General features: G+C 45.5%; 1 protein-coding gene across 1 annotated transcript in view; it reads right to left on the reverse strand.

Annotated features, from left to right (window-relative positions):
- Nucleotides 1-12,407, reverse strand: part of LOC311117500 (glutamate receptor-interacting protein 2-like) — a gene marked incomplete at both ends in the record, with an annotated part of 81,208 nt that overhangs the window by 15,099 nt on the left and 53,702 nt on the right. The window contains 2 exons of the mRNA XM_084192423.1: nucleotides 8,949-9,118; nucleotides 10,294-10,441. Of these exons, the coding sequence (XP_084048549.1) occupies nucleotides 8,949-9,118; nucleotides 10,294-10,441 (318 nt within the window). The remainder of the gene's footprint in view (nucleotides 1-8,948; nucleotides 9,119-10,293; nucleotides 10,442-12,407) is intronic.

The following is a 12,407-nucleotide window of genomic DNA, read 5'->3' on the forward strand; positions in this document are numbered from 1 at the left end:
CACTACTCTACACTACACTACACTACTCTACTCTACACTACTCTACTCTACTCTACACTACTCTACTCTACTCTACACTACTATACTATACTCTACTCTACTCTGCTCTGCTCTGCTCTACTCTACTCTACTCTACTCTACTCTACACTACTCTACTCTACACTACTCTACTCTACACTACACTACTCTACACTACTCTACACTACTCTACTCTACTCTACTCTACTCTGCACTACTCTACACTACTCTACTCTACACTACTCTACTCTACTCTACTCTACTCTACTCTACTCTACTCTACACTACTCTACTATACACTACTCTACTCTACTCTACTCTAATATACTCTACTCTACTGTACTCTACTCTACTCTACTCTACTCTACTCTACTCTACTCTACTCTACTATACACTACTCTACTCTACTCTACTCTACTCTACTCTACACTACTCTACTATACACTACTCTACTCTACTCTACTCTAATATACTCTACTCTACTGTACTCTACTCTACTCTACTCTACTCTACTCTACTCTACTATACACTACTCTACTCTACTCTACTCTACTCTACTCTACACTACTCTACTATACACTACTCTACTCTACTCTACTCTACTCTACTCTACTCTACACTACTCTACTCTACTCTACTCTACACTACTCTACTATACACTACTCTACACTACTCTACTCTACTCTACACTACTCTACTCTACTCTACTCTACTCTACACTACTCTACTCTACACTACTCTACTCTACTCTACTCTACACTACTCTACTATACACTACTCTACACTACTCTACTCTACTCTACACTACTCTACTATACACTACTCTACACTACTCTACTCTACTGTACTCTACTCTACTCTACTCTACTCTACACTACTCTACTCTACACTACTCTACACTACTCTACTCTACTCTACTCTACTCTACACTACTCTACTCTACTCTACTCTACACTACTCTACTCTACTCTACACTACTCTACTATACACTACTCTACTCTACTGTACTCTACTCTACTCTACTGTACTCTACTCTACTATACTCTACTCTACTCTACACTACTCTACTCTACTCTACTCTACTCTGCTCTACTCTACACTACTCTACACTACTCTGCTCTACTCTACACTACTCTACTCTACTCTACTGTACTCTACTCTACTCTACTCTACTCTACTCTACTCTACTCTACTCTACTCTACACTACTCTACTCTACTCTACTCTACTCTACACTACACTACTCTACTCTACTCTACTCTACACTACACTACACTACTCTACTCTACTCTACTCTACTCTACACTACTCTACTCTACTCTACTCTACTCTACTCTACTCTACACTACTCTACTCTACTCTACTCTACTCTACTCTACACTACTCTACTCTACTCTACTCTACTCTACTCTACACTACTCTACTATACACTACTCTACTCTACTCTACTCTACTATACACTACTCTACTCTACTCTACTCTACACTACTCTGCTCTACTCTACTCTACTCTACTCTACTCTACACTACTCTACTCTACTCTACTCTACTCTACTCTACTCTACTCTACTCTGCTCTATTCTACACTACTCTGCATAAAGAAGGAGTAAAGGAAGACAAGCTAAGCCACATATCCTCCTCCCCCTCTCGTTCTCTCTCTCCCTCCCCCTCTCTTTCTCTCCCTCCCTCCCTCCCTGTAATTACCCTGCCAGTGTGACTATGGCAGCAGGCAGGGACTTCAGTAGTTAGTCAGAGTCAGCTCCGGTATTGTTTCAGCACCCACACACACACACACACACACCAACCCACCCACCCACCCACCCACACACACCCACCCACCCACCCACCACACACACACACACACACACACACACACACACACACCCACCCACCCACCCACCCACACACACCCACCCACCCACCCACACACCCACCCACCCACCCACACAGTGCCTTGCTCAAGGGCACATTGACAGATGTTTCACCTAGTCGGCTCGGGGATTCGAACCAGCGACCTTTCGGTTACTGGCACAACGCTCTTACCCACTAAGCTAAAAAGTACAATGCAATACAATTGGCATGTGCTATTGCTTCATTCATTGTCTGTGTGTGTCCAATTTTAAACAAACTATATGTTATAAATGCTTTGTATAGCATACGTAATGTCTTGATAAATCCTCTACAGTATAATCTTATGTCATAATGCTTAAAGCTGGAATGGTGAAACAGCCACATCTGTTTGGAATATTACAATCTTTCCCCTATGACGTCATTGCACATAGAACACCACAATTTGTACTGCGATTTATTTGAACACGTTGGGCGACGCTCCTCACCTCCGCTTGGTCAACAAAACAAAAAACAACAACAACGGCCGTGGGGTGGACAGTGGCGCTGTTTCTCCTACTGCGGATTCCATCTTTAAGGGACTGAGCAGAGAATAGCTTTTTAATGATGTTAATCAGACCAATACATGACCCTTAATCACGTAGGTGAGGGAACATTCACAAAAGTTGGAGCAGTGATGTCACAGCGAGGGAGGACGGAAACGAGGGAGGAAACGAGGGAGGAAACGAGGAAGGAAACAAGGGAGGAAACAAGGGAGGAAACGAGGGAGGAAACAAGGGAGGAAACGAGGGAGGAAATTAGGGAGGAAATTAGGGAGGAAATGAGTAGTCAGTAGGGGTAGTCAGTAGGGGTAGTCAGTAGAGGTAGTCAGTAGAGGTAGTCAGTAGAGGTAGTCAGTAGGGGTAGTCAGATTTTTCTAGTTTTGCTTGCAGAGGAATAGTACATGTGGTATGTTCTAGCATCTTCAAAATGCACCTCAGCAGAAATATTTTTTCTTGTTACATATTTTTGGAGGCGTGGCGGCAATGATTTTGCCGTGGCGCAGCCCCTCATTTAAACGACTACAGCAGAAACACTGGTGCACGTGCTCGCGTAATTTAACTAAACACTGGTGCACGTGCGTGCGTAATTCAACTAAACACTGGTGCACGTGCTCGCGTAATTTAACTAAACACTGGTGCACGTGCTTGCGTAATTTAACTGTAAAAATGTACGACCTTTTAATGCGGCATGAACACAACCAGTCATGGTGTTTTCATCTGATTGTCAAACACTTCAATAAGTAGTTCACCGTCCGGCATCCGAACAGTGCACTGTGCACCTGCCAAATATCCTTCAATTCGCAAGTGGCTGAAACTATCTCGCCAGATAAATAATCAGAGCAGCGCCCCTCTATCTTCCTATACTGTATGTAGCCCATGATGCTGTCTGGCCAAAGAGGGGCACTGTTTTGCTCGCTCGGATGCTTTATCTGAGATACAGTGCCTTGCAAATGTATTCATTCCCCTTGGCGTTTTTCCTATTTTGTTGCATTACAACCTGTAATTTCAATTGATTTTTATTTCATGTAATGGACATAGTCCAAATTGGTGAAGTGAAATGAAAAAAAATAACTTGTTAAAAAAAAAATCTACAAAATAAATAACGGAAAAGTGGTGCGTGCATATGTATTCACCCCCCTTTGCTATGAAGCCCCATAAGACCTGGTGCAACCAATTACCTTCAGAAGTCACATAATTAGTTAAATAAAGTCCACCTGTGTGCAATCTAAGTGTCAAATGATCTGTCATATGATGTCAGTATATATACACCTGTTCTGAAAGGCCCCAGAGTCTGCAACACCACTGAGCAAGGGGCACCACCAAACAAGCGGCACCATGAAGACCAAGGAGCTCTCCAAACAGGTCAGGGACAAAGTTGCGGAGATGTACAGATCAGGGTTGGGTTATAAAAAAATATCAGAAACTTTGAACATCCCATGGAGCACCATTAAATCCATTATTAAAAAATTGAAAGAATATGGCACCACAACAAACCTGCCAAGAGAGGGCCGCCCACCAAAACTCACGGATCAGGCAAGGAGGGCATTAATCAGAGAGGCAACAAAGAGACCAAAGATAACCCTGAAGGAGCTGCAAAGCTCTACAGCGGAGATTGGAATATCTGTCCATAGGACCACTTTAAGCCGTACACTCCACAGGGCAGGGCTTTAAGGAAGAGTGGCCAGAAAAAAGCCATTGCTTAAAGAAAAAAATAAGAACACCATCCCCACAGTGAAGCATGGTGGTGGCAGCATCATGCTGTGGGGATGTTTTTCATCAGAATTGAAGGAATGATGGATGGTGTTAAATACAGGGAAATTCTTGAGAGAAACCTGTTTCAGTCTTCCAGAGATTTGAGACTGGGACGGAGGTTCACCTTCCAGCAGGACAATGACCCTAAGCATACTGCTAAAGCAACACTTGAGTGGTTTAAGGGGAAACATTTAAATGTCTTGGAATGGCCTAGTCAAAGCCCAGACCTCAATCCAATTGAGAATCTGTGGTATGATTTAAAGATTGCTGTACACCAGCGGAACCCATCCAACTTGAAGGAGCTGGAGCAGTTTTGCCTTGAAGAATGGGCAAAAATCAAAGTGGCTAGATGTGCCAAGCTTATAGAGACATACCCCAAGAGACTTGCAGCTGTAATTGCTGCAAAAGGTGGCTCTACAAAGTATTGACTTTGGGGGGGGGGGGGGGGGGGGGGTAGTTATGCACACTCAAGTTCTGTTATTTTTTGTCTTATTTCTTGTTTGTTTCACACAAAAAAATATTTTGCATCTTCAAAGTGGGAGGCATGTTGTGTAAATGAAATGATACAAACCCCCAAGAAATCCATTTTAATTCCAGGTTGTAAGGCAAGAAAATAGGAAAAATGCCAAGGGGGGTGAATACTTTCGCAAGCCACTGTAGATGCGTCTTTCTGTCGGCGTGAGTATCGGTCAAATAAATTATCAAAATACAAATATTTTCTTTGGACGGGCGGGTGAGGCCCCCTAAGGCCCGCCCATAATGCCGGCCCTGACACACTCACGCACACACACACACACACACACACACACACACACACACACACACACACACACACACACACTCACACACACACACACACACACACACTCACACCCAAACACTCCCCATTGGTCAGCCAGATAGGATGACCATGAAGTCAGCTTCACAAGCCAGCCAGATATTATGACCATGAAGTCAGCTACACAAGCTGAAGTGACAGATCTCATAAGAAGATTTCAACAGTAATTTTCTGAGGCGACTTCAAATGTTAAAAAAGTGTGAATCAACTATTAGGTGAGAAGAACACGGTTCTGGAATGGAACTGAATAGAATGGAACTGAATAGAAGGGAACTGAATATAATTGAACTGAATAGAATGGAACTGAATATAATTGAACTGAATAGAAGGTAATTGAGTAGAAGGGAACTGAATAGAATGGAACTGAATAGAATGGAACTGAATAGAATGGAACTGAATAGAAGGGAACTGAATAGAAGGGAACTGAATAGAATGGAACTGAATAGAATGGAACTGAATAGAAGGGAACTGAATAGAATGGAACTGAATAGAATGGAACTGAATAGAATGGAACTGAATAGAATGGAACTGAATAGAAGGGAACTGAATAGAATTGAACTGAATAGAAGGGAACTGAATAGAAGGGAACTGAATAGAAGGGACCTGAATAGAAGGTAACTGAATAGAATGGAACTGAATAGAATGGAACTGAATAGAATGGAACTGAATAGAATGGAACTGAATAGAAGGGAACTGAAAGAACACATAACAGTTGAAGTACAGTGTCTAGAGTTTACTATATACGGTATCTCTATGGTTTAACCACACTACTGAATTGAGCCAGTCATAACCCCTCAGTGCATAGCCAGTGACAATAAATCAACTCTCCAGTTTCCACTGCCTTAACATCTGGTGATTGTACATGTCTGCATGTCTAGTGCAGCCTTTTGCATAAGATTACCAAAATAGAAGGCATGAATCAGATCCTGCAAGATGCTGCCTGTCTGGGTGCATCAGGGACCTCCTACTCCTCCACACATTGAGGGCTGGGAGCGTTGTTCTGTTCTGTTTTACTCTGCTCTGCCCTGCTCTACTCTTGTCTGTCCTGCTCTAGTCTGCTCTAGTCTGCTCTAGTCTGCCTTTCTCTAGTCTGCTCTAGTCTGCTCTAGTCTACCCTGCTCTAGTCTGCCCTGCTCTAGTCTGCTTTAGTCTACCCTGCTCTAGTCTGCCCTGCTCTAGTCTGCCCTGCTCTAGTCTGCTTTAGTCTACCCTGCTCTAGTCTGCCCTGCTCTAGTCTGCTTTAGTCTACCCTGATCTAGTCTGTCCTGCTCTAGTCTGCTCTAGTCTGCCCTGCTCTAGTCTGCTCTAGTCTGCTCTAGTCTGCCTTGCTCTAGTCTGCTCTAGTCTGCTTTAGTCTGCCCTGCTCTAGTCTGTCCTGCTCTAGTCTGCTTTAGTCTACCCTGATCTAGTCTGTCCTGCTCTAGTCTGCTCTAGTCTGCTTTAGTCTGCCCTGCTCTAGTCTGTCCTGCTCTAGTCTGCTTTAGTCTACCCTGATCTAGTCTGTCCTGCTCTAGTCTGCTCAAGTCTGTCCTGCTCTAGTCTGCTTTAGTCTGCTCTAGTCTGTCCTGCTCTAGTCTGCCATTCTCTAGTCTGTCCTGCTATAGTCTACCCTGCTCTAGTCTGTCCTGCTCTAGTCTGCTCTAGTCTGCCCTGCTCTAGTCTGCCCTGCTCTAGTCTGCCCTGCTCTAGTCTGCCCTGCTCTAGTCTGCCCTGCTCTAGTCTGCTCTAGTCTGCCCTGCTCTAGTCTGCCCTGCTCTAGTCTGCCCTGCTCTAGTCTGCCCTGCTCTAGTCTGCCCTGCTCTAGTCTGCTCTAGTCTGCCCTGCTCTAGTCTGCTCTAGTCTGCCCTGCTCTAGTCTGTCCTGCTCTATTCTGCTCTAGTCTGCTGTGCTCTAGTCTGCTGTGCTCTGGTCTGCTCTAGTCTGTTGTGCTCTAGTCTGCTCTAGTCTGCTGTGCTCTAGTCTGCTCTAGTCTGCTCTACTCTGCCCTGCTCTAGTCTGCTCTAGTCTGCTGTGCTCTAGTCTGCTGTGCTCTAGTCTGCCCTGCTCTAGTCTTCTCTAGTCTGTTGTGCTCTAGTCTGTTGTGCTCTAGTCTGCTGTGCTCTAGTCTGCTCTAGTCTGTTGTGCTCTAGTCTGCTGTGCTCTAGTCTGCTCTAGTCTGCTGTGCTCTAGTCTGCTCTAGTCTGTTGTGCTCTAGTCTGCTGTGCTCTAGTCTGCTGTGCTCTAGTCTGCTCTAGTCTGCCCTGCTCTAGTCTGCTCTAGTCTGCCCTGCTCTAGTCTGCTCTAGTCTGCTGTGCTCTAGTCTGCTGTGCTCTAGTCTGCTCTAGTCTGTTGTGCTCTAGTCTGCTCTAGTCTGCTGTGCTCTAGTCTGCTCTAGTCTGCTCTACTCTGCCCTGCTCTAGTCTGCTCTAGTCTGCTGTGCTCTAGTCTGCTGTGCTCTAGTCTGCCCTGCTCTAGTCTTCTCTAGTCTGTTGTACTCTAGTCTGTTGTGCTCTAGTCTGCTCTAGTCTGTTGTGCTCTAGTCTGCTGTGCTCTAGTCTGCTCTAGTCTGCTGTGCTCTAGTCTGCTCTAGTCTGTTGTGCTCTAGTCTGTTGTGCTCTAGTCTGCTCTAGTCTGCTGTGCTCTAGTCTGCTCTAGTCTGTTGTGCTCTAGTCTGTTGTGCTCTAGTCTGCTGTGCTCTAGTCTGCTCTAGTCTGTTGTGCTCTAGTCTGCTGTGCTCTAGTCTGCTGTGCTCTAGTCTGCTCTAGTCTGTTGTGCTCTATTCTGCTCTAGTCTGCTGTGCTCTAGTCTGCTGTGCTCTAGTCTGCTCTAGTCTGTTGTGCTCTAGTCTGCTCTAGTCTGCTGTGCTCTAGTCTGCTCTAGTCTGTTGTGCTCTAGTCTGTTGTGCTCTAGTCTGCTGTGCTCTAGTCTGTTGTGCTCTAGTCTGCTCTAGTCTGCCCTGCTCTAGTCTGCTGTGCTCTAGTCTGCTGTGCTCTAGTCTGCTGTGCTCTAGTCTGCTGTGCTCTAGTCTGCTCTAGTCTGCCCTGCTCTAGTCTGCTGTGCTCTAGTCTGCTGTGCTCTAGTCTGTTGTGCTCTAGTCTGCTCTAGTCTGCCCTGCTCTAGTCTGCTGTGCTCTAGTCTGCTCTAGTCTGCCCTGCTCTAGTCTGCTGTGCTCTAGTCTGTTGTGCTCTAGTCTGTTGTGCTCTAGTCTGCTGTGCTCTAGTCTGTTGTTCTCTAGTCTGCTCTAGTCTGCCCTGCTCTAGTCTGCTGTGCTCTAGTCTGATGTGCTCTAGTCTGCTGTGCTCTAGTCAGCTCTAGTCTGCCCTGCTCTAGTCTGTTGTGCTCTAGTCTGCCCTGCTCTAGTCTGCTGTGCTCTAGTCTGCTGTGCTCTAGTCTGCTGTGCTCTAGTCTGCCCTGCTCTAGTCTGCTGTGCTCTAGTCTGCTCTAGTCTGTTGTGCTCTAGTCTGCCCTGCTCTAGTCTGCCCTGCTCTAGACTGCTGTGCTCTAGTCTGCTGTGCTCTAGTCTGCTGTGCTCTAGTCTGCTATGCTGTGGCTCTCTAGATTAGTTAGAATCCACTGCAGGAATTAGTTAGAATCCACTGCAGGAATGGATGCATGACATGTCATGTTGTGTGAAAAGCTTTTTTGTTTGTATCACACTAATTGTTCTACTCTGACTGAGATTTTTGGATTTTTGGCCTGTGTGCATCTCTGAATAAATCTGGTTCTCAGTGTTATACTCATTGGGAAACATTAAGCTCAGTACAGCTAATTAAAACAACTGACGGCAAGCGAAATCACAGGCCTGTCCCTGCTGTGTGTGTGTGTGTGTGTGTGTGTGTGTGTGTGTGTGTGCAAGCATATCTCAGTGTTATACTCATGGGGAAACATTAAGTTCAGTGCAGCTAATTAAAACAACTAACGGCAAGCAAAATCACAGGCCCGTCCCTGCTGTGTGTTATCTCTCCATACTCACCAGTGTCCTGTGGTTTGTTAGGCAGTCTGCTGTGGTGGGCAGAGAGGATCTCTAGCTTGGCCTGGTCTGAGGTGCTGGCTAGTAGCTGTGTGGCCTCTAGAACTGAACAGTGCTCTGTGCTGGTCCCATCGATGGACAGGATGTGGTCCCCTATATGGAGAGCTCCACACCTAGAGAGAAAGAGAGAGACAGAGAGACAGAGAGAGAGAGAGAGAGAGAGAGAGAGAGAGAGAGAGAGAGAGAGAGAGAGAGAGAGAGAGAGAGAGAGAGAGAGAGAGAGAGAGAGAGACAGAAAGAGAGAGACAGAAAGAGAGAGACAGAGAGAGAGAGAGAGAGAGAGAGAGAGAGAGAGAGAGAGAGAGAGAGACAGAAAGAGAGAGACAGAAAGAGAGAGACAGAGAGAGAGAGAGAGAGAGAGAGAGAGAGAGAGAGACAGAAAGAGAGAGAGACAGAAACAAGAGAGAGAGAGATAGGTACTTAAGTATTTGTATTCTAGTGTGGTCTCCTGAGTACCTCGAACCAGATTAATCTGGTATAGCAGCAACATTGGGTACCCTCTGAATCACTGCTGCTCACTGCTTTGCTGAACTGTATACAGTACCTGTTGAATGATGTGATAGGTAGACTGTCTATCTGAGGAATGATGTGATAGGTAGACTGTCTGAGGAATGACGTAATAGGTAGACTGTTTATCTGAGGAATGACGTGATAGGTAGACTATCTGAGGAATGATGTGATAGGTAGACTGTCTATCTGAGGAATGACGTGATAGGGTAGACTGTCTATCTGATGAATGACGTGATAGGGTAGACTGTCTATCTGATTAATGATGTGATAGGTCGACTGTCTGTTTCTCAGAGTGTGGATGCAGTTAGGAGAACGTGTCTCACCTGTCCACCAAGCTGTTGTAAGGCCGGTGATAAGATTGTAAACCAAGGACACTGCGACTTCAGTGTTAGACTCAATGTTTAATAGAGTGCTACACAACTTATAGGGACAACGTATTAAGAGCGTAGCTGCTCCTTCCACTGCAATCTCAAGACTGCAGCATTACCCTTTGCTCTTCTCCCAAGAGCCAGAATAACATTTCAAAATAAGAGTCCCACACATTATGTTATCACAATAAAGGTCCCACACTATGATACTGTTATCAATGTTAACAGATTAAAAAAGGTTGTATTTGGTAGTTATTCAGTCCATTAAAACATTAATGAGATAGCTATGGGTCTGTCAGCTCACCTGTCCACCACGCTAGCTATGGGTCTGTCAGCTCACCTGTCCACCACGCTAGCTATGGGTCTGTCAGCTCACCGGCCTTACAATAGCTATGGGTCTGTCAGCTCACCTGTCCACCACGCTAGCTGCTTTGATCTTGTCGATGACGATGACCTGTTTGTTCCTGTGCGTGGCGGTTGTCAAGGTGATACCCAGCGCCACCCCAGGTGACTTGGCGATCTCCACCAATAGGGGACCAGACACATTCGTCACAGTATCTGAAAGGCACAGAAGAAGCTTGATAGAACACGGTTGCGGGCTATAAAAAGTTAGGTTGCGGGCCGCAGTTTTGGCAGAATAACTGTCACAATACTCATGCAATGCTGTAGCATTTCCTATTGATAGTTAGACAAAAAAAATACTGTTCCACAGTACAGGGTTTAAACTTTTTTTGAGTCCCTGCAACTGTATGATGACTACGATATGGCATTCAGGGTCCACCTCCCAGAAAGTTATTACAATGAGAGGTTAACAGCAGGAACATGGGACAATTAGCTGTCATTATAGTCCAGGGCAGTTCAGTTCCAGCTCTTTAGGACTGAAGCGCTTTTCTTTTTTTTTACCTGATTTACCATAATTGGTCAATTACTTTCCTTCACTGACCAGAGAGTTCAGTCCACTCATCTGGTGTCCCAGGTGTGAATCCATGATTAGAGAGGAAGCATGAAAACCAGCAGTGCTGTGGTCAGGAAAATACAGCTATTGAATAACGTTTTTGTACACTACATTGCGGTAGTTGATAGTCGTAATCTGTAATATTGGATGAGGTTTGGAGGACAAAGAGACAGTTGCTGTTTCCCTTGTCTCCTTTCTAAGCCTTAGAGATCTGGGGCGGCAGGTAGCCTAGCGTTGGGTCAGTAACCGAAAGGTCGCTGGTTCGAATCCCCGAGCCGACTAGGTGAAAAATCTGTCGATGTTCCCTTGAGCAAGGATCTTAACCCTAATTGCTCTGGACTAAAATGTAAATCTGCAGCTAGCTAAGTGAATCAACCATTTACCACACACCATACTCTATAGAGGGGCTTATGTTCTGCTTGGTATGATATTTGAAGAGAACACGCAGACTTTTGTATAACAGCTAGTCTGCCATGGCTGACTTGGACCCAGTGTAGAGGGAGTCTGGGGGCTGTAGTTCTCCCCGTTTCAGTCCCAGTACATAATTATACCATGCCAGAGAACCCTGTGTAGAGGGAGTCTGGGAGCTGTAGTTCTCCCCGTTTCAGTCCCAGTACATAATTATACCATGCCAGAGAACCCTGTGTAGAGGGAGTCTGGGGGCTGTAGTTCTCCCCGTTTCAGTCCCAGTACATAATTATACCATGCCAGAGAACCCTGTGTAGAGGGAGTCTGGGGGCTGTAGTTCTCCCCGTTTCAGTCCCAGTACATAATTATACCATGCCAGAGAACCCAGTGTAGAGGGAGTCTGGGGGCTGTAGTTCTCCTTGTTCCAGCCACAGTACATAATTATACCATGCCAGAGAACCCAGTGTAGAGGGAGTCTGGGGGCTGTAGTTCTCCCCGTTTCAGTCCCAGTACATAATTATACCATGCCAGAGAACCCAGTGTAGAGGGAGTCTGGGGGCTGTAGTTCTCCCCGTTTCAGTCCCAGTACATAATTATACCATGCCAGAGAACCCTGTGTAGAGGGAGTCTGGGGGCTGTAGTTCTCCTTGTTCCAGCCACAGTACGAACAGTGAGGGGGAAAAAGTATTTGATCCCCTGCTGATTTTGTACGTTTGCCCACTCAGTCTATAATTTTAATGGTAGGTTTATTTTAACAGTGAGAGACAGAATAACAACAAAAAAATCCAGAAAAACACATGTCAAAAATGTTATCAATTGATTTGCATTTTAATGAGGGAAATAAGTATTTGACCCCCTGTGCAAAACATGACTTAGTACTTGGTGGCAAAACCCTTGTTGGCAATCACAGTGGTCAGACATTTCTTGTAGTTGGCCACCAGGTTTGCACACATCTCAGGAGGGATTTTGTCCCACTCCTCTTTGCAGATATTCTCCAAGTCATTAAGGTTTCGAGGCTGACGTTTGGCAACTCGAACCTTCAGCTCCCTCCACAGATTTTCTATGGGATAAAGGTCTGGAGACTGGCTAGGCCACTCCAGGACCTTAATGTGCTTTTTCTTGAGCCACTCCTTTGTTGCCTTGGCCGTGTGTTTTGGGTCA

This window comes from Coregonus lavaretus (genome assembly GCF_964263955.1).
Source record: "Coregonus lavaretus genome assembly, contig: HAP1_SCAFFOLD_1948, whole genome shotgun sequence".
NCBI classification, from domain to species: domain Eukaryota; kingdom Metazoa; phylum Chordata; class Actinopteri; order Salmoniformes; family Salmonidae; genus Coregonus; species Coregonus lavaretus.